Source organism: Diadema setosum, chromosome 2 (assembly GCF_964275005.1).
Source record: "Diadema setosum chromosome 2, eeDiaSeto1, whole genome shotgun sequence".
Lineage (NCBI taxonomy): Eukaryota > Metazoa > Echinodermata > Echinoidea > Diadematoida > Diadematidae > Diadema > Diadema setosum.
Window position 1 is genome coordinate 5,182,531 of NC_092686.1, and position 23,947 is coordinate 5,206,477.

General features: G+C 39.2%; 1 protein-coding gene across 1 annotated transcript; it reads right to left on the reverse strand.

The window, feature by feature from the left end:
- Positions 1-889: 889 nt before the first annotated feature.
- Positions 890-21,567, reverse strand: LOC140237852 (uncharacterized protein MT2135-like). Its single transcript, XM_072317787.1, has 13 exons — positions 21,526-21,567; positions 19,799-19,861; positions 19,357-19,443; positions 17,765-17,800; positions 16,516-16,561; positions 16,044-16,180; positions 14,023-14,163; positions 13,288-13,425; positions 3,864-3,959; positions 2,640-2,719; positions 2,040-2,228; positions 1,578-1,764; positions 890-1,129 (listed from the first exon to the last, which is right to left on the reverse strand). The coding sequence occupies exons 1-13, from the start codon at positions 21,565-21,567 to the stop codon at positions 890-892; spliced, it is 1,482 nt and encodes a 493-aa protein (XP_072173888.1).
- Positions 21,568-23,947: the final 2,380 nt, after the last annotated feature.

The window sequence follows — 23,947 nt, forward strand, 5'->3', positions numbered from 1 at the left end:
TCCCTGACGTTAAAAAAAAAAAAAAAATATTCACATTGAACGGACTGGATCCCAGATGAATGTACGTTGTAAGAGGAGGCATCCTTGTCAGCAGCAGCTTATTTGTCCTGAAAATACTGGTAAGGTTAATTTTTTGAATATTTTAGCGATTTTTCTTCATATTTTTATTTTGAAAATACGACGTGTTGGGGTTTTTCCTGGTCTGAATCATGTAGTTACAGAAATTGGTGAGGTATGTAAGTTATAGATTGCCACCTTTTTGACACTATATACAGTGGCGCTCTCAGAGTCCCTGGCGAAGTTGGCTTTGATAAATGGTGCCAAGGGATATAAACATATACGAAAATAAGTTTCACCAGAAAAACTATGTAAAATAAGTTTCACCAGAAAAACTATGTAAAATAAGTTTCACCAGAAAAACTATGTAAAACGGAAAGCTCTGACTATCTGGTTGCCACCATATCTTCACCAAATATTATGTATTTTGAATGAAGTATAAATCGGTCTTCGGTTACAAGTGTGTGCTCAAGCTGGAACGTTACAAGACACTCGTTACGATGACATGTGGAAAAGACAGGATCAATTCCAAAGACTAAATACGTCGTCATCATTGCTGTTTATGAAGAATCATTTCATAAAAGATGTTAGGATAGCAACTTTTGCTGGAAGCTGCCAATCAGGAAGCTGAATTCTTGTCATTACCATGACAATTCTCAATCCAGCAAGATTTGCTATCATATGAACTTTATATGAAACGGGGCCCAGATTACGTGACGCACATTGACACGTCATCAATGTATGACGCGCATGCGCAATGCGTTATAAAGGCAGCTTCGGAAAGGTACTTCTGGCTTGCACATGTATCATTGAGTTTTTCAACTAATCTCTTTTAAGTAGTTCTTATATACCTATTAAGTATTAATGAGTACAAAATCATCATCATCATCATCATTATCGCCATCACCGTCACCGTTATCAGCACCAGCATCACTGTGTGAGGAGTATCTAACGTGTACGTTCCACTGGTGGTAAGCGAAGGATCAGGGGTGGCCTCGGTGGGGGATCGACGGGGAAGCCAAGGCGAGTAGTTCAACCACACCGAGCCGGTCGCAGTCATTGCTTCGATCAACTGTGTGGATGCAAATTAACCAGAATATCATGAACACTGAAAATTTATTTTAGCAGACGAAAAGATAAAAACGCACAAAAAAAAAACACAAACAAAAACCAGATATGTTTAAAAAAGATCAAAGATCCTTCCAATTCATATTGTTCTTATTCAGAGAATAACTTCTCATCACTTCTTAAAGAAAATAATTAGATTATTCCTCCTATATGTCTGACGTTCAATACTGATGAAAAAAAGACCTGGTATATGATATTATAATCTACATGCTAGTAGTATGCTAAGTTAATTCTATGCTGCAAAGTGTAGTTGTCAATAACACAATTATTTACTATTCTCTGTTGTAACAATGTTAACAATATTGTCTAATTCCTTTTTGACATTATAACTGTAGCCTAGTAAACATGCTGATGGAAAAGTCATCAAAAACATATTGGTATCAAGGAGCCACCTTTTGTTGTTGGTATCCGTTATGCGGCACGCTGAACTTGTAGCCAATGGGACAGAGGTCCTGTGTTACGTCATATGGACCCGTTCTCTCGCTGACCGTCCATTCTTCAGGGTTCGACGAACTTTCGCAAGCGTAGCTGAGCGAGCGAGTGCAGTCTGCCGAAGTATACCAACGACTGTCCCCGTGGCTGCAAGATCATGTTTTAAAGTCGTAAATTCATCAAGGTGGAATAGAAAATTGATAGACACCATGCACGTATGCTATGCTTTCAATTTGTTTTACATAATAACTTGCTTACAACTTTTCAATGGATTGAATTCAATTGAAAGATGCATGTTCCATCAGTGACGCTGATATTCCTTGTTATCTACCTCTGCTGTGTACAACGTCTCTCTCTTTCTGTGAACATATCCTGATTTATACAACATGATCATATTATATTTTCTGATAGGTAACATTCACCTGAGCATGATACAGGAGTCTCCATCTAGCTCCAGACTTGGTTCCCCCTTGGCCCAGGTGAAGACAGCGGTCTCCATGAGTTGTGGACTGACCATGTCAATAGCCGGCAGGTTGATGCGACACTTCACCATCTCCGAAAGATCCGTGATCACTCCAACTTCCGTGGGTCCGTCGTAGAAGACATGAAATCTAAAACGATAAGTTAATATGCTAGTTTTCTTCTGGAATAACTCACTTTGAAATGCACAATTGTAAATTCAAGCCGATGTTTGAGCTTCGTTAAAGAGGAAAATCAAAGGGAGACTGGTAGCATTTCAATCAAAATAAAACAAAGCATCACAAAGTTTAGAGGCATTAAAGTTTTCACGCAACACCAATTTAACCAACACCAACACCAACCATGATCAAATATCTGAGGTTTTATCACCTCTAAAGCCTCCTAATGACCTGTACAAAAGTCTTCACTATACATGTTTTTCTTGAAATCACAAAGAAAAATTTATTTCTCTTATATCAAATCATTGTCTTCGCCATATCACCACCATTTTTATCACAATTCTTTATTCTTATGATTACTGCCCCCCCCCCCCACGGACTTACATGTTTATGTGTGTGGCGTCGCTGCGAAAGCGGCGGCAGTTTGTGCTGTTCTTCCCGCCACACTGTGGGTACGAGGTAAACTGCAAAAGAGCAGACAGAGTTTGTGAGATAACAACAATTGGAATATAGATTTGCTTTCTCGCATATTTTTCGGTAGCAAACTGCAAACTCTTCGGTCATTCCATTAAACTCTGAATTTTCCTTAAAAGGGGGTACTTTTTTTTAATCTTGAAAATAGAAATTCATTTACTTTGGAAGAAGAATTGTCCTCCCATTGCAGTCATCAAGGATTCAGGGAATGCAGAAATAGCACAGCAGTGCATCAAGTTTGAAAGAAAGAAAAATCTGACGACCAGTTCAAAAGGTATGAATTTTTGTTGCCCTTTGATCAGTGCTCGGGCAACGGATATCCGTGTCAACTTTAAAGGGAAGGTAAACTCAAAGAGCAATGTGGATTGAGTGAAAGCAGCAACATAAGTAGAACACATCAGTGAAAGTTTGAGAAAAATCGGACAATCGATGCAAAAGTAATGAATTTTTAAAGTTTTGGTGTTGGAACCGCTGGATGAGGAAACTACTAGAGGATATGACGTATGAGTGGACAACAATACAAAGAAAATATAAAGGATATTCAACAAAAAATAACTTTTCTAGAATTATGAAAGAGCAGTGGACCAACCGCTTTCAGAAAGCAGGGGGAATAATTGCTACCCTTAACATTATGTCAATATCAAGTTGATGGAATATGTGATTTTCATGAAAAATGGATTTTTGTAGTATTTTCTTTATATTTTCTTGATATTGTAGTCCACTCATACGTCATAACCTCTAGTAGTCTCCTCATCCAGCGGTTCCAACACCAAAACTTTAAAAATTCATAACTTTTGCATCGATTGGCCGATTTTCTTCAAACTTTCACTGATGTGTTCTAATAATGTTGCTGCTTTCACTCAATCCACATTGTTCTTGGGGTTTATCTTCCCTTTAAGGCCATGTAATATTTCCCATTAGACTGCATATAATAGTGCTGAACTCGGAATGGTGCATATACTGATTCTGTATCGATTTTGATGCTCCCATCTCCAGCCCTGAAAACGCTTGCTTCTTGAAAAACATTCCTTCCTCCTTTGTTTAAAACTGATTTCTAACCCCTAACCCCACCCCACCTCCCCCCCCCCCAAAAAAAAAAAAAGAAATTTGAGGAAATGACAGTAAATGCTTCACCTCATTCACACGAGCTGACTGACATCTCTTAACGTGGATGTATTTTCCCTGGTGCGTCCTATCAGGATTCCCGACAACTACTGCCTGTTTTCCATCCTGTAGAAATTAAAACAATACGGTAAATCCAAGTCACTTCGACGAAGTGATATTCTTACTGATATTCCAAACGGATATAGCATCAAATTATTTACATGTATTTCGACAACACGTGACATAGGTAAAGAAAAAAAATCGTTGTATTTGTGCGACGCTTATACATAGTGGAGAAATTTGGCCAATGAAATAAAAGCTATATTCATCACCATCCACGTGTGTATGTAAAGTGGTGGAGTAACATGCCCACTTTACTGGAGATATAGTACAGGCAGGAAGCTGGAATATAGCTTTCCTGTCAAGACATGTAATATAAGTTTATGGAGCAACTTGCCCAATTTACTGTACATAGTGTTTGTAGAACCAGAAAGCTGAAATCTATTCATTACCAAGATACAATAGCTGCTTGGTACACAGTGTATTATATAGTGCCACCACGCAACCTAAAGGTTGAATGAGTTTATGAAACAAAAGAGGTACAGCCACCCTACTTGAATAGTGGATTTAGTGGCAATGACTGGACAGTGGCAATGACTGGACAGTGACTTAGAGATAGAAAACCACAAAAAAGTGGCTGGTATTGTTCTATGTTACTTTGAAGTTTGCCACCTTGTGATGCCGTACAAAGAACCAGAGTAGAGCATACATGTAAAATGCTTTGTATTAAGTCTCTCTCTCTCTCTCTCTCTCTCTCCCTTACCATTCATGGTCAGTTTTGTATAAAGTTTTTGTATAAAGTTTCTTTGAGAAGGGTTAGTCAGGAAAGCTTGGGTACGATACCAGAGATAAGTATTATGGGATAGTAGGAACAGGAAAGTATATATAGTAGGGCCTATATATTGGAGAAAAGACTTCGGGTCAGTCTCTCTCCCCAAGCCCTGTGAAGTGGAAGGACGTGTTCCAGTTTCTCCGAGACCAAGCTGTTATACTTATTTGTTTTAGTGGAGAAACTCAACGTTTTGCATTGACACGAAGTTCCGTCCTGACATAACTAAGTCATGTCCACTGTACATCAGTTCAAGTTGATTAGATGTTTTGAATGATATTTTATGGACGCTTTGCTGTACATTCGAAACGGTCTGTGATATATGTTGGTCGATCTAAGGAGAAGTCAAACGACTACTTAGTGCTTTGTGGACCAGACATGCAGCTTCAAGAATTTGCAGCAAGCCCAAAGTAACCTTCATTTGGACAAGGACCCCCCCCCCCCCAACTGTGAGTCAACTCAACGCAGAGATGTCCTCTGGTCATCGTTCGCGGACCCTCTTCACTTCATGAACTGAGCGCTCCAACGAGATTCGCCATCAGTTAGCATGTTAATTCGACCGCGAGGACAGTATCTATGAGCATTTTGCGCGAATATTGAATGGTAGAGACCAAATCCCCTTCATTGAATATCAGAGTGGACTTATATGTGAGTACATTCTTATCTCTGTCATTTGTATATGTATAATAACTCTTTTTATTTTTCATGGTTAAAAGAGATCAAACTGGTTGCTCTGATGCCTGACTTTGAATAAATCTCAACACCAACAAGGTGATTAATGTAATCCAATGTGTACTACATTGTCTTTGTCACTGCTTTGACGCCCACATATTTAGTTTGTTTAATGTTTCTGTGTGATATATCCATTTGGATGAAATTATGTATTCGGGGTGAGAATAAGCCATCCTGACAAGTGACTTTATTCTACACACACACACGCACTAACACCCCCCTTACATAAATTGGTGTCAGGAGTGGGATTGTCAAAGTAGGTGTTGAGATCTATTTCATGAGTCTGCAAGTCATTATATTTTTGTACATTTATGCTGCTTTATGCTGCCACACTTAAGAATATTGTGAAGCACTACATCTCGCAAGGTTGTTTTGGAGTTAATTGGTCAAGTGCACATTGAATGACCGAATTCAAACATAGAAAGATTGTTCTGGTCAAAGCAGTAGTAAACCCGCTACCGACAGATGACAAGGTTGAATGAGGGTACACTTGCTTGATGTAGTGGCTGTATAGTGGCACATGCATCTCATATGAACTTTTATGTCCATGCTTCGATTTCGTGATTTTACGTGCTTGAGTTCGATTGATAGTCTGAGCAATAGATTGGATGCATGTTATTAGTCCTTCACAAATTTAGATCTTTTCATGACAATTTAATTTCAAAGTGGTTTTGGGATTTTTTTTTTGGTAGTAGTAGACAAACACTGCAATATAATGAATGTGACTGATGCAACTCTGGTGTCTGAAGTGGCATCACACTCTTAAATGAATATTGTAAATAATATATTTTGTGTACTGTGTATATGTAAATAGCAATACCAGATGCGAGATGCATGGTATGCATTATCATCATGACGTGGAAGTCATGATTCCAAAGCAGGGAGGTATGTAAAGTGGTGGAGTAACATGCCCACTTTACTGGAGATATAGTACAGGCAGGAAGCTGGAATATAGCTTTCCTGTCAAGACATGTAATATAAGTTTATGGAGCAACTTGCGAAATTTACTGTACATAGTGTTTGTAGAACCAGAAAGCTGAAATCTATTCATTACCAAGATACAATAGCTGCTTGGTACACAGTGTATTATATAGTGCCACCACGCAACCTAAAGGTTGAATGAGTTTATGAAACAAAAGAGGTACAGCCACCCTACTTGAATAGTGGATTTAGTGGCAATGACTGGACAGTGGCAATGACTGGACAGTGACTTAGAGATAGAAAACCACATAAAAGTGGCTGGTATTGTTCTATGTTACTTTGAAGTTTGCCACCTTGTGATGCCGTACAAAGAACCAGAGTAGAGCATACATGTAAAATGCTTTGTATTAAGTCTCTCTCTCTCTCTCTCTCTCTCCCTTACCATTCATGGTCAGTTTTGTATAAAGTTTTTGTATAAAGTTTCTTTGAGAAGGGTTAGTCAGGAAAGCTTGGGTACGATACCAGAGATAAGTATTATGGGATAGTAGGAACAGGAAAGTATATATAGTAGGGCCTATATATTGGAGAAAAGACTTCGGGTCAGTCTCTCTCCCCAAGCCCTGTGAAGTGGAAGGACGTGTTCCAGTTTCTCCGAGACCAAGCTGTTATACTTATTTGTTTTAGTGGAGAAACTCAACGTTTTGCATTGACACGAAGTTCCGTCCTGACATAACTAAGTCATGTCCACTGTACATCAGTTCAAGTTGATTAGATGTTTTGAATGATATTTTATGGACGCTTTGCTGTACATTCGAAACGGTCTGTGATATATGTTGGTCGATCTAAGGAGAAGTCAAACGACTACTTAGTGCTTTGTGGACCAGACATGCAGCTTCAAGAATTTGCAGCAAGCCCAAAGTAACCTTCATTTGGACAAGGACCCCCCCCCCCCCAACTGTGAGTCAACTCAACGCAGAGATGTCCTCTGGTCATCGTTCGCGGACCCTCTTCACTTCATGAACTGAGCGCTCCAACGAGATTCGCCATCAGTTAGCATGTTAATTCGACCGCGAGGACAGTATCTATGAGCATTTTGCGCGAATATTGAATGGTAGAGACCAAATCCCCTTCATTGAATATCAGAGTGGACTTATATGTGAGTACATTCTTATCTCTGTCATTTGTATATGTATAATAACTCTTTTTATTTTTCATGGTTAAAAGAGATCAAACTGGTTGCTCTGATGCCTGACTTTGAATAAATCTCAACACCAACAAGGTGATTAATGTAATCCAATGTGTACTACATTGTCTTTGTCACTGCTTTGACGCCCACATATTTAGTTTGTTTAATGTTTCTGTGTGATATATCCATTTGGATGAAATTATGTATTCGGGGTGAGAATAAGCCATCCTGACAAGTGACTTTATTCTACACACACACACGCACTAACACCCCCCTTACATGTATACAACGCCACAGTGGGTTACAATGCCTCTGTTTCTTGCATGTCGACTGTGAAATTGTCTTTTTACATGTATTCAGTTTCGACAAAAAGTGCTCCCCATAGACAAAAATAAGGGCGATATTTCTTATCATTTTATACTCTTCAGTCTTGTTATGTTTATAGATTCGTACCTCCCAGTGGTGAATCTGATAGAGGGGGTGCACTGGGAGCGCGCCCCTTTTTATTTTATTAGGTGATACGCTATCAGCGTATCACCTATTGTGATTGTCAAAATCTCTCTTTATTTTTTTTTATTCTTCTTTCTTTCTGGACAATTTTGTGTCGTCAATATCTCAACAATGACATTACGGAATGACATGAAATTTTCAGTCAACATGTCTCATAACAATATCTAGCCACAATAAGGTTTTCATGACAGTAACATATCTATGACGTCATCTAGGCGCCATTTTGTGATTTTCGGACCTTGTCACATGATCGATCATAACTTCATAACTAGATGTCATTTCTGTATCATTTTCGGTGGACATGAAGTTCAGGTCACGCTCTATCTTACTTTTTAACGCTAGTTACACAGGTCATCATTACGCGCGCGTAAGCGCGCGTCAAAATTTTAAAAGGCTCAAAACGACTTCCCAATGGGAAATCTCGAAGTTTCAGACAATTTTAAGCGTTTCAAACATTTTCTCGCGTGCGCGTCCGTCCGCGCAATTTCGCGCGCAGAGGGCGTAAGCAACATGAAAATGCAATTTTTTTGACTGATTTGGATTCCTGATACTTTGAGTAACAACATCCATTGATTTTCGATCGATTTCGACCTATAACAAAGGAATGCACTGGCGTCAAAGTTGAAATTCCACGTGCGCGTCTTTCTGCAAATATAGTGAAAAAACATGTCTTTGTTTATTTAGCCATAGCTCTTTAAATCGTCCGTTGACCCTATATTTCTATTGCATATTACAAAAGTATGTGAATTGTAAATAACATTGCTAGTATCAATATTGCCAGGAAAACGCGATGACGTCATCATATCGTCATTTTAAATAAAAAAAGTGGAATTGATTTTTTTGAGGTACTGTTTCTGACATTCATTTGCTCGTATCTCTGTTGTTTAAGCTCAATATTATCCCAAATTCACATATGTTGTACTTTAAACATTTGCCTTTCAAGTCTATGTCATGGTTTTGAAATTTGATGACGTCATCATACTTTAAATTGTGATTGAAAGTAAAGATGCAAAATCGGACAAGTTTATGTGTTATGTCTATGGGAGGTGATTTTTTTTAAAACCATCCATTGACTTGACAACGTTTAAGCACCTTTATCTCAGCTGATTTTGCTTCATTTCCTCTGAAATTTAAGTATGTTGTAGCTGAGACAATAAGCTGCAGTAATCATGCATTTTGTTCTTTGAAATCTTCTCATGAGGTTGACAATTTTGCAGTTTAAAACTGAAAATGAGAATGGAATGCGGACCAAACGATTCCTGATTCATCTTTCACGTACATAAGTTTACGTTCCTCTACTTTTCTCGTCGAGACGTATGGCCGAGTGGTTAGAGGCGTCGTCTTAGAAACGTGAGGTTGCACACGTACGGGTTCGATCCTCACAAGAGCACGAAAGAAAATATTTTTTTTCTTTTACTTTTTTTCTTCAATGGAGTACTACACCTTCGTCCATGTAGAAATCACGTTTGCATGTAAACACACCTATACGCACACACTCACACAGTATACCTTTGTTTTGCGTTGGAGACTGCATTACTTCGACTGCTGCAAAATTTTGCAGGCTGGGCTTTTCAAACTGATATAGTATATTTAACAAAGTGAAATTTGTTCATATCAATTCAGTAACACAATGTAGTCGTGGTTACTTTGTGCTGATTTATACATGTAACAAGCTATACATTTTTAAAAAGGTATTCAGTCTTCTGTATTGATGATTATTTGTCATTTAGTGGTTTTTGTGGAGTTTCAGATAGTGATAAAAAGTATGGATGATATTAAAGTGCAGCGATAATTCCTACAGTTAGTTCAAAGTTGTGTTACAGATGTTTGATACATACATTTAGCATTGTGTGTGTGTATATACGTGTGTATACAGGTTGGCCATATAACACATTCTAGACAATTAATCTTAATTGATTAGCAAACGTGATCAGCTATGGAACTGAATAAGGTACTAATGTATGATGTTAATGATTCTAATTAAACTGTGACGAGTTTAAAGGGATAGCATAACTGTGTGTAAAAATAAGGCAATTATAAGGAAATTTTAGGGCAATTTGATAACCATGCCTATAATAATTTCATACAGGTACTAATACCTGCCTCATCTTCATGTGGTAGATTGTCGTGTCAGTAGCAAACTGACAACGTACGATGAATGTGTTATACATTGAACAACTGTCTTTCAAGGCCATAACGTTCCCCATATTTTCCCGTCGAGACGTGTGGCCGAGTGGTTAAAGGCGACTTCTCAGAGACGTGAGGTTGCGGGTTCGAACCCCACAAGATCACGAAACAAAATACTTAGATACTTTACTGTTTTTTTTTTCTTCAATTTTGTATTACATATTCGTCCATGTAGAAATCACGTTCGTATATAAACGCACCTATACACACACAGAGACACACACACACGCCATATCCCTCTATTTTGTGTGTTGGAGACCACATTGCTTCGACTGCAGCAAATTTTGCAGGTTGACTTTGTCAAAGCGATCATAGTATGTAATGACGACGACTGAGGTGTTGTACTTTGAACAATTGTCTTTCAAGACGATGTCATTGTTTTGTAATTTGATGACGTCATTACATTGAAAATTGTGATTAAAGGCAAGGTATCAAAACCACCCGATTATAGGTTTTATGTCTGCGGGACGTATTTTTCCCAAGTTGCCAGAAATGGCATAGCGACCTCAGTCGTTACAAGGCCGCTTTTCCGTCTAGCAATGCAATAGATGTTCACACGGCCACGTTAGTTGAGTGGGCATTGACTTTCCCCCTGTTATATCTATACATTGTTGTTGTTTTTTTGTCTTACCATTTCCGTGGATGACCCGTGGCCGAGTGGTTACAGAAACGGTTTCGCATGCACGCTCAATATAACTTCAAGGTGCCTATATCACATTCTTTTCTTTGTCGATCACAGATGACTGTCATCTGATGACCACAAGCGTATCACCTAACTCGTCCTCAATGTGACGAGTTTTCATGTCTCGTTTATTATTTTTTTCTTTTTGTTGCTAGAACAGAAGAAATAGTGAGGAAAATAGGGGGCGCGTGCGCTCCCTTTAATTTTGTAAAGGCATCCCCTTTACGAAATTCCTGGATCTGCCTCTGCCTCCCACCCGCAAAGTCAAATTATTGGAAGTCTAGATTACTGCAACTACGAAGGAGCAAATTTTCTGTTTTCAAAAGTTTATGCCTTTCTTTGTGAGATATGTGTATATTGTGTAGACACACTTAAAATGTAAACTACAATGCCAGAAAATACAATTTCAGTACAAAACTTGACCGTCTTGGAATAAGTATAGCGTCCGGTAATGACTGATCCCGAGAGAAGCACAAACATTTATTAATCTCCTTTAGCATGTAATCATTATTGTTCGAATCAAAATTGTAGATGTGGACAATGAATTTTTACTCGAAAGAGTGACGTCATCAAAGTGAACCACAATTGAATTTACAATATTGTGTCCCACGTCATCGGTTGCATATCATTCTATCGTACTTTGGACATCATTCAGTACATTCCCATCATTTTTAGAAAGAAGATCGTCCGACACGTTCGCTTTTCCTGTAAGGCTTTAACATATCTCTGCCCCCCCACGGAAAAAAGCAGTAACTGACATTTTTATGAATGTTTACTTTTTTGCAAAAATTAATAGTTTACCCAATGCTCTCCAATGTTAATAGGTCAGTTTTGCAAAAAGAAAAATGAAAGTGACCAAAAATACAATTTTTCACTTTTGCAAAAAGCAGTAACTGCATCCAGTTGATTCAACTTTGCAAGTTTCCCCACGGAAAAAAGCAGTAACTAACAAAGCCCACGGAAGAAAGCAGTAACTAACAATTTAGTCTTTATCATTCAGACTCTGTATAGTCCTTCCTGTATATTTTTTTCCCTAATACCATTTATTTTTTCTACTATTTTTTTTTCTAAAACAATGTAAACAGCAGTTTCTCCCATAATTTAGGAGAGTAGATATAAAAAGATTGTTTCACCAGTAACTTGACTCTGCCCGCAGGGATTCATATGACAAGTTGTAGAAAAAGCTTCTTTCTGGAGACTAGCAAACCTGGCAGACTCAGCGCGCTCAAAGTGCAGAATACGCGTGCAGCAGCTGCATGCGCATAAATTCTGCAGCATACAGTAACTAGCTAAACATTGCATCACATCACAGTCATCACTTGCATGCACAATATTGCAGGTCTGGTACAGTCTGAGTGATCATGCCAGTGCTAACCATGCTGTCACACAGTTTCTGCGGTCCAGGCATGCCTGTAAATCTATCATGAATTGCAGAGGAAAAGTCATGGTAGCCATGGCTTTGGCCAGAACCAGAAAATCTAGGTGAGCTGAAAATATATTGAAGGGAGATGAGCACTAGTATTAATGCACTAACGTTAGTCTAATGTTAGATGTAGGCCCTAAAGTTTAAAATAGGTCTACCAGATCAAGTTACAGAGTAGATCTAGATTCTAATCTATTGTTAACTGTTTAATAGACAAAATGTCAGTAGGCCTAATCTAACGTAATAGATCTAGGTCTAGCACTAACATTGGGCATAGATCTGTAGTCTAGCTTAAGTGTAACGTCAGAGTTCGACTAGGATCTAAGACGAAGAGACTTGACTTTATTGTCTAGTCCAGGGTCATGTGTCAGGGGCCAGGCCGGGCACTCCAAAGTTCAGTTAGGGTACATAGGTGTCTACCTTATTTTTACACAGAATGCCATTCAATCTACAAGACCTAGTCTAGGTCTAGCGATAGGTCCTAGATCTTATCGATCTAGACTAACCAGAAAGTAGAAGAACTTTATAACCTGGTGGTGGTAACAATTCTCCTCCTATGGTCATGTGACATGTGCAGTTACTGCTTTTTTCCATGGGGAAAACAGCAGACTCCTGGCCGTCTGCAGTTACTGCTTTTTTCCGTGGGGAAACTACCCAGAATCAAGGGTGAGCCACCGCAGTAACTGCATTTTCCTAAATAACATTTAAAAAATAACGGAAACATCATTTTTTCCTAGGTATTGTTAGACAACTAGGTATGGTGCATAATCATACCACAAAATTATTTTTGAATGTTTCTGTGTTTTTAAAGAATCTGCAAAAAACACAAAATCGCATTTATCTCAGCTCAGCAGTTATGCAGTTACTGCTTTCTTCCGTGGGGGGGCAGATCTATTCATTTGCTTGTTTTTTGTTAGTGTATACCTCTCTCATCCGTAGTAGTGTCGGCCAGACGCCTCCGTAGGTATCCCGCAGATCAGCGGGACTCAAGATGCGATCATGACCCAGGTATCTCTCCAGAGGACCGTTCACATCGGCGTCGTGACCCTGATCGGACTTCTCCTGCGAACATGGAGCGGTGACAAACAATCGTTTCTAAACATGACAAATTGGACGTCGAGTTGGCTCAGTCGGTAGCGCGTCTGCCTCACGATCACGCGTCCCGGTTTCGAACCCGAGTCTGGACTGAGCAATGTTGTGTGTAAGCATATCGTCCCCTCTAGCAAGAGGCAAAACACTCTGTCCCTCGGATAGGACATAAAATGGAGATCCCGTGTAAGAGAGAGCAGGGAGGTGAGCTTTCCTCTCACCTCCCTGGAGAGAGTAACAACTCATGCACGTAAAAGATCCCGCTTCATTCATTCATCGCAAAGAGCAGGGCGTTTAACCCGGTGAAGTGGTCCCACCTCACATCCAACTGGACCCCATGGAAGGCCAGCTACACGTAGCTGAATATGGGTTATCCAGCCATCTCTCAGATGGAGATAAACAAACAAACAAACAGACAAAAAACAAACAAACGTCGAAAAGACAATCGTTTTCTTGAATCAAGGATTTTAACTTCTAAATCATCCAAAGTCCTGATAATCCTATTTTGTAGCCTAAAACCTGGTAACATAATTCCATTGGATTTCATTCTTCATGTGTATTTCCACTTACGTCTATTTGAATCTTGACGAACTCTCCTTCATGCCCAGGTCGGTCTAGCCACTGTCCGATGTCAGTTATGACGTCAGAGAACAATACGTTGGACTCTCCACACTTAATGGAGATCTGGGTAACCAGATAAGCGGCCCACATCTAGGGGGATTCATCCGAAACAATGGCATGTGACATGAAATTAATTGTGCATGCGATGTACAATTACGCGCTCAAATTACATTTTCTGAAATTTCGCCTTGAGCATATAAACGAACCTAAATAGTCAATCATGTAACTGTTCAGGATTTGTGTGTGTGTGTGTGTGTGTGTGTGTGTGTGTGTGTGTGTGTGTGTGTGTGTGTGTGATTTGCAAACATAATACGAATCACTATACACACCGTACTTCAGTCTGCATTAGAACTTTGGTAGAAATAATCATTGCAAGGAATGATAAAAAAATAAAAAAAACGCATCGCCTTGAAGCAACAAAGGTATTTTGAGGGCTCATACTAGTAAGCTCATGTCTAAGTTGTGCCTCGAAATACGATCGTCTGCTATGCTAGTTCTTATGCATTTGATATGACAGATAATTACATTTCATTTCATTTCATTTCATTTTATTTCATTTTATTTCATTCTCCTTTTTCCAACAAAACACAACACAGTAAGAATTAGGTTATTATCACAATCGTATACACACAACTTACAAATGATATCAAATGATACAATAATAAAGTAACATTTTCTGTATACGCAAAATAATACAAGTCTTTGTTTCAGTTGAAAAAAAAAAAGGAGAACTGAGAAGTCCACTAAAAAGCAAGCTTGTAGATTGTGAACCACTCAAGAAACTCTAACTAAATACTTATTTGTATATGCTGGACACAAGTATGATTTACACAAGACGGAAACAAACGGGAGACACACAATAACATGACACGACTAGACAGAAAGGTGGAAAATGAAATGAAGGAAGGAAGAAAGAAAGAGAATGCCTACACGCTGATCAAAGAAACGAAAGAGAGAATTGAAGAGGTAATTGAAGAAATTCTTTAAACAGCCGGTGGATGCATACAGCTGTGTAGAAATTATAATGGCTATTTCATAAATTAATGAATTCAGAAATCAATTGATTGATGGTTGGATGATAAACCCTGTGGTTGTTGGAACTTGATTAATAAAAACGAACATCAGAGAGGGTTTAACAGAAAGGATTTCAACTTACGCTTAAAGGAATACAAAGAAGGAGAATTTTTTATTTCGCTACTTAATGAATTCCAGAATCTAGGGCCTGTGTATATAAATGTATTCTGAGCCAATAATGTTCTCATTGGCTCAGAATTTTCACATTGAAACATGAGAATGACTTGCCATGAAATGAATTTAAACAAACATATAGAACGAGCATAAAAAGAATAAATTAGTAATTGTTGATATCGAGGATATAAAGACTTTTGATGTCCACTATATAGCGCTTTGCGTCTCCTACTATGAGAAAGTGGGAGGGGGAATATTTTGACAAACTAATGCTATTTCTTCTGTGCCATGATATCGTCGGCAAATCGAATTGAAGATTTGAAATGATAGAGCACTCATTTGCTTTAAGTGCTATTGAGGTGAACGTTCACTCACAACACAGATGAACATCGACATGATTCTAACAAATTTTACATGTAGGTGTCCATAATAGTTTGCAATGTGCACATGGACATTATCACGTGTAAATGGATACAAGTGAAAATTCGGATGATGTGAGTATTCTGCGTACAATGTACACGATGGTAGCTCTAATGTACATTTATATGAATACGACTCTGCATGCTCTTGAAAAGCCCCACTAATAAATATACTCATATTACACCCAATACCAGAAAGTGTAATGTGCACAAATGTGCAAAATATGTAGATGACTGTAAAACATTTATATTGTGTGTTTGCCCATCTTCAGAGCTTTAAAATGCGTCAAGTTTTCAATACTTGTAAACCGAAGGATTATGATATGCAGTGCCAAATGGACACATGGAAACTTTCTCACTTACAGCGTCTGCGCACCACCAAATATCGATGGATACCGCCCTCACGCCCATGTTCAACATGTCGATGATACTGAATTCTTGGTTGGCTAACCCCAGACACTGATCGTTGTAAGGCGGTGGCCAGTGACATGTGTCGTCGGCTGTATAATATGTTTTCATAACAGGATGCAATATGATTAAAGAATAATTACACCTAATGCCAAGTTCAGCAAAGGTCAAAATTGATCAAAGAATGCAAAGTTAACTGCAGAGGACAGAGGATCGAGTTTCATCCTTAGATGTAAAATGGACGGAACAATAATTCTCGACGAAGACTTCTCTTTCAGAAATTGTTTTCGTCTCAAACCGCATGTAAACATTTGCGCTGTGAGAAAGTGACAGTGATTTGTTGAACATCTGAAATGATGAAATATAGATTTCACAGTAATATATACATTGTATATAGTATTGTGTCTTGAACGATATTTTTCTTTACCTCCGTACGGTGACCCATACGCCCTGTTGTTGAAAGCATTGTGTGCCTATACAAAGAAAAAACAAACAAACAAGGAGACAGAAAGTCGCAATAGCTTAGTCATGATTGTGTATGACGTGATTTAGCTAAAAACAAGAGCGAGAATGACGTGATTACAGATAACACTCAAGCCACCATAGTATAGGCCCTACTGTATCGCAAATGGCTTTTAAAGGCGCTATAAGCCAACATCATGAAGTGTTTGTTTCGCCACTGCAACACGCAAACAGTGGATGTTCATATTCACGCATGCAGTGTAAGAAAACTTTCAATGATTTTTACAAGATATGACGACATTGTTAGAGATACTATCGTATTGCCCTTTTTTTTCTACTTCCTGTTATCTGGTTGTTTGTGTGGATTTCGTATTTTGCTTTGCAGTTATCTTTTTGTTTTACATAATCTTCTTGGCTTGCGTAATTGTAAGTGATTTACTTGGATACATGTACTTTTAAATAAATCATTTAGTAGAGGCCCAATCCCATCTTTGAAGGGGCCCTGAAATCCAAATGCATGTTGATTGTGTCGATTTATGATACCCTCAACATCTTGCACTTTTGCGGTGAAACGATTACCTAGAAACACAGAGGCGGCGCAGCCGTGGGGGCCGTGGGGGCTCGGGCCCCCACACTTTTTTTTTTTTGTGCGCCATACCAAGGAATACATAAGGTGCCATTACTTTGGGTCCCACACTTTTTTCAACCAGGAATTACGTAAGAAGCACTACAATGGGATGGGAGAGAATGAGCTGAGGACCTTTTTTTTTTTTTTTTTTTTGCTTGTCAGCTGAAGAAACCCGGAAGTAGACGGGTAGAGATGAGCTGGAGATATGAGCTGAGGACCTTTTTTTTTTTTTTTTTTTTTTCCTTGTTAGCTCATGAAACCCTGAAGTGGGCCCCCACACTTTTGAAAACAGTGCGCCGGCCCTGAAACATTCCATATATTTTTAATGATTTTTTCTTCTATATTTCTTCAGATTATTTGGGAACGCTCACAAAAAGATCCTTCCAAACCAATATTCCTCAAATGACCTCATCTGTCAATCATTGCTTAAGTACTGAAATGCTTAACAAAAACATGTTGAGGGTATCATAAATCAACACAAATCAACATGCATTAGGATCTCAGGGGCCCTTTAAAGTCGTTTCTACCGACACAGCCCATGTGATGCTTTCAGGGTGAAAATCGAAATGTAGCGTAAATCACTTACCTCAAATATTTGCATGTCTGCAATTGATATATCGACCTGTTGAAATGAAACAAAAAGAAATGAGAATAATGCCCTTACTTTCCTCAGTGGATTTATAGTTAGCTAAAAAGAACCCCTTCGTTCTGCTTACAACGTAGGACTTAAGGTCTACATTTATTTAAATACGACTTTAAACAGGAGGTGAGTCAAGTGAGGTAGTTTTGAAAGATTGATACATGAAATAGTTTAGACCATCACTAAAGGAGAAAAATCAAAATAAAATGTGACTGTGAAATCAATTTCCTTTTATTTCACAGCCGGATGACCCTCCAGGGGATCACTTTTTGTTATCAATAATCAAGTAACAAGAGTAATATACTTTACGAGTGTTCAACTTTTGTTTTTGTTTTGTTTTTCTCTCTCTCCAAGGGACAGATGCGTCTGTCATCATCCAATAGGGAGTTTTCGCAAGCACGACGCAGCCAGTATTTGAGCGCGCCGTGTGCAAAATTTGCTTCTGCGCATGATCGAATCCGAGAAACATCCCGTCCTGGGGAAAACGAGTACGGTATTCGGCAAAAAAATAGCGTTCGGTCCCGATGCAGCTGGACAGGAGTGAGCCAGCCAGCTAGCCAGCCAATCAGCGATCTTGTCCCCACGCCTCCGTCCTAATGGGAAAGCGAAACTGTTTAGATATGGGGACGGGAGTCCGAGCACGGGGACTGTCAAAGGTGATTGCTTCCGCGTTTTCTCCGTCTTTCCTTCCTGTAGTCATGGACCTACAACATAGGTCCATGCTGCAGTGAAAACTCCCTATGACCCAATTGTCCCCGGATGAGTCAATGAAGAGTCAATAATCAAAATAGTAGAGTGGCTCTCATCGTGTTTAGTCCTTGAACATAACGCTACTACACCCTGCACACGCACACACAAAACACACACCTGTTGCTCTACCATATAGTATGTACTCTCTCTCTCTCTTTAAGGCAATGATACCACAATATTTCGTGATTCATCTTCGATCCCGAGTGCACTTTCCTTCATTCTTCAAAGTATTTGTTCTTTAACCATGCAGGGCGTAATGTGCGTCATAGTCTAGCGTGTGACGTATTTTCGCCATATTTCACTCATGGAGGTGGGCCTCCATGTTTCATTCTTTGGCGGTGTATTCGTCAACAGATGCCGCAATTCTGCGATAGCTATCAGAGCCCTCTAGATAGCTAGGATGATAGCTAAGAACAATATTCATCGCATACCAGACGACTAGTGGGCCAAGACGTAAATTCAGGGCAGACCCAAAGCGTATCAGGGCAATTACTAGTACCTACCGAGGACAATTACCACCCCCCCCCCCCCCCCCCCCGGCTAAACAATGGTTAGTGATAAGGTTATATAATGTAGTAAATATCAGGGTTAGGGTAATTCCCAAAGAGCGAGTCCGTCAGAAAGAGCCTGTTGTTTGTACCGCCAGGGAGGTTGAAGAGCTCTTCCTCCTCCCTAGTATGACATGTGCCATGAACACACGGTACTAGAGCGGGACCACTGCCCCACCCCCCCCCCCCCTCCCACAACGCCACCACAAGTCATTTCCCCCGTATGGTTCACATACCCACCTGCAATTCCCGCTGCGTTTTTACAGCAAACTGCAGCCACGAGTCAATCTGAAGTGTGCCTTTCCCGCACCTGCGGTAGCAATCGCACTATTTGGGAGGTAGAAATAAAGCAGTATATGCTGTACATGTAGTAAACAATCATTTATTAAAGGTGAGGTAATCTTTCAAAACATTTTGTTCTAAAACGAATCGCTTTTGTATAATGCATGCATGTTTTGCCACTATTATCGTTGACACTACTTCTACTTCTATTACTAATACAGTAAAAGTTTCCTTCGTGGAAAGCGTGACCCTTTCTTGCCATTAAATAGTAAGATAAAGTGACAACAACATTGACAAGGTCTATCTCGGCAAACATGACAAGGTATGGAATATTTTGTCCTTTTCACCTAAACACATCGGATGTAAGTGGTGGCTACAAAAACAAAAGGGGGAGACTTACCTCGCAGTCGACATCTGCACTCAATCCACGACAACCAGTTCCCATACACAGCTGGATCGACGCCTTTTTGAAAGATTTATGAAAATTGCTGGGATTACTTCAGAAGAAAATGTGAATAATGATACTTCATGGAAGTAAATAAGTCTTGGTCAATCTCAGACGGTCATCTAACTCTGATAGACTAACCATCGTATTACTATTTTAAAATAGTAATCGGCTTCAGTGCCATAAGTGAAATCTTAATGAAATGAAATCGTATGTGTTACATGAAAATAAGCTATACAATACGATATCTTTTTCTGCAGTATTTATTGCTAACTAACTACTACTTTTATTGTAGGCCTGTATTATAATTATCTGTAAAAACAAAAAATATATATAAAATCATATTTGCTTGCTCCCACCTATCGGAGAGAAAATGACGAACAACGGTGTACAAAAAAAAATAATAATAAATAAATAAGCGCGGCGAGCATCGCTGTAGATACATTGTGTGATAGCTCAAGGGACAAACTTGCATTCGGTTTCGGTTGCATAAATAATGAACTTGGGTCGCGTTCCGGTTTTATTCAGATGTATACTCGATATTCTGTTGAAGATTTCTGCGCTTTCCATCATCATGATCATGTGACCAGTACATTGAACCCTCGCAGTAGAGAACCATGCCTCTAGTGACCCCAAATCAGTAAAATCGAATGTTGAAACTCTTTTTTTAAAGCTTAATTCTAACCAAATAAATTAACAACAACGCTAGCAGCAACGGAAAAAAAAGCAGGCGAAAATTACATTGAATCGAAAAGGGACCTGAGAAACGTTCAAGAGAACCGGAAGCGACAGTGCTCCCTAAGAATCCTAAAGTGCATCTCTGACATGGCATTTTTTACAGGACTCTTCAGCGTGCGCAGAATGTTTTGTTTTGTTTTGTTTTGTTTTGTTATGTTATGTTTTTCGCATTGGCGATACCGAGAATTTACCGTCTAGGGAAACATTGCGTAGTTAGAGGTATCTGTTGGGCACACCAACATAACTTAAAAAAAAGTACCCCCGTATACACGATGTGTTTAAGGATTTTCGCTTTTCCGACTTACGCCCTCAGAGGCTGCATACACACTTCTTAAAGGCTCCTGGTAAGGCTGTGGAACTTGCCACAAAAAAAGGTGTTTTTATAGGAGGAAAATCGTGAGTTATGGTGTTTTACGATTATGTCAGGACTTCATTCCACGACATTTTGAGCAAGAATTAACTCCGTTTGGGTGGAATGCAAGTAAATCACCGACTGATACAATAACAGGAGGTACTTTGCCGGCACACGAAAGCAGCGCCTTATCTTCCGAATTCTGACAGGATGAACGGCCATGTTTGCTCCGGACCTACACGGGTATTAAATCCTGCAAACCTTGTCACCACGTGGTTTACACTCCGCTCCTTGAGGCTTCCAAAAAGTACGTCGAATATCACAGTTGGAGTATTCTACTACCCCCAAACAGCCAAATACCGCCACCTTAGTTACATACACCAATACCACAATTGACAGCCCCCTTACAATCCAGGCAAACACGGGAGAGATCATACTTGGTGACTTCAATAGATTGGATTTGCAAGAAATTGTCTCAAACTCATTTGTGCAAATCACAAAACAGCCTACACGAGATAACGCTATCCTTGACAAAATCATCACCAACATCTCTGATATGTATGATGACCCTCAAATTATTTCACCAAAAGACCTGAGCGACCCCCGCTGTGCGATGGTCAAACCTCACAACCATGTTCCCATTTGTAACACAACACGAAAGCGAGTAACTGGTATGCCCAATGCCAGATAGTAAGATCAGAAAATGCTGGTCATGGATTCTGAACCATGATTGGTCAGAAGTTTACGCCGCCGATGCGGCCTCACGCTCCTAATTCAACTCGCGAAGATGAGGTAATGTTATTTTTTACCAAAAAAATCATTAAAAATCAGTCAAGTGGAAAATTGCCACTTTTGGTAGTGTTTGACATTGCTTGAGGACAGGAGCTTTTGCAGGTTATGAAGAAATTGAATGAATCAGGGTTTTTGTATTTTTAATGAATTTTTATTGATGTATGAGGTAATTTGCTATTTTTATCATTTTTGAGAGTGACTGGATGACTAGTCTCGTATGGAGGCTCTTAACTTTTTTTTAGAGCTGGCAAACATCCCAAACTATGTAGTTTGCTTGAAAGCAGAGAAAATTTCCCTTCATCTACTTCAATTTAAAAAGTTTCTATGATTCGATTAATTTTTTATGATTCATGGAATATGCTGCATTTAACACAGGTTTCTATGGGAGCCCGGAAGCAGAGCGTGAGGCCATGATGCATCTGAAAAATGCACTGCCCTCTACGACACGCTCCTCGCATTAAGCACCTCATTGCCAAAGACAAAGAGCCCTCAGAGCTCTCAGACAATAAGCGATGCCTTTGGGCTCAGCTGCGAAACAAAGTCAAAAGTGAAATCAATCAGAGCTGCAAAAGAACATCATTACGTCGATAGCGTTCAACATCTGGAAAAAGGACAACCCAAGTAAGTGGTTCCAGCAAATTCGGGAGATGTCTGGGGGGAAAAATCCTTCATTGACAAACATCAGCGTTGATAACATTAATGGGACTGACCACGAAGGAATCGCAAACGCTGTCAATGATCACTTCATATCCATTGCAGACGACATGGAGCCTCTTGACAGAAGAGCTTTGTTGATGTACCTCCCGTCTCTCCCCATTCGCACTACAATGTATTCAACCATGGGAGGTGTTCAATGAACTAAAGAAAATCAAAACAAAGAAAGCAAGCAGCCTAGGTGAAATCCCATCTATTCGCTTCAGAACTTAGCCAACCCCTCACAGATGTCATTAATGCATCATTCGCACAAGCAAAGGTGCCATGCCAGTACGGGAACCTCAAAGGAGCATCAACCTCGCATTGCTTTGTCGACGTTATGCATAATATGCGTCAGAAAGGCGTCGTAATATGTCGTCTTTTTGAAGTAAATAAGAAAGAAAATTAGACGTCTTAAAGTGACGTCAAATTTTCTTCTTTTTTTTTTTTTTTTGTTGCTCAAATTGAATTAATGGAAGACGTCAAAAGGATGTCATATTTGTGACTTGACGTCTGTCCAAAGTCTACGTGGCTGGACAAAGACTTTAAAGACAAAATGTAACGTCAGAATGACGGCATTAAGCATGTAGTTTACACGTCCATTTACGACTTTTTCACTATATTGTTACAGAAAAAAAAATGTCTTAAAGACTTTTTTTTTAAACAGAAAAATGGACATAATTTTGGCGTCGTTTGTAAGCCAAGATACGTTAAATAGTATGATATTACAAGCTCTAATGAAGCTCTGGGCATCTTCATATACAACCTTATGAATCTTACCATACCTACTCCCAAAGTCCTGAATCTTATACCTACGTCTAAGCCAACCACCTATTTCATAGTTACTGAACTTGTTATTGTTGTTGTTAGATTTCACGGCTTACAATTCGTTTGTCAAATATTGATTTTTGTCAAAAATACGTTATTTTGACGTCGTATCTTGTCTTGAAATTAGTTATTTACACGTTTTCTTATGACGTCTTTGCATGACCAGCTAGACGTCAGAAAGACGTTACAAATATAATGTCGTTTAGATGTCTTCCATTTGAACAAAAATACATTTTGACGTCAGTTCGAGACGTCTAAATGGCGTCTATTTTGTTGTTGTTGTTGTTGATAATTTACGTCCAAAAGACGGCATGCAATGACGTCTTTAGTACGTTACAAGTATGACGTCGTTTTTATGTCTTGCATTTGAGCAAAAAATACAAGTTGTCGACAGTTTACGGCGTCTTCCTGACGACAGCGCTGATGTGAAATCGACGTCATTCTGACGTGTTTCTAGTATCAGGGAATACGTCGCTACTATGACGTAATAAACACATAAAAAACAACGCATATTTGATGTCATTAATACGCTGTAAATATGACGTCATAAATAAACTGACTTAAAATTTACGTCTATAATACTAGTAGGTTAATTATATGACGTCATAAATAGGCCTACGTCGCAAAACTGACTTATTGGGAGAAGTGATATAAGAAAAGTTCCAGTTATCACATTTGATGCATATGTGGAGGTCAGATGT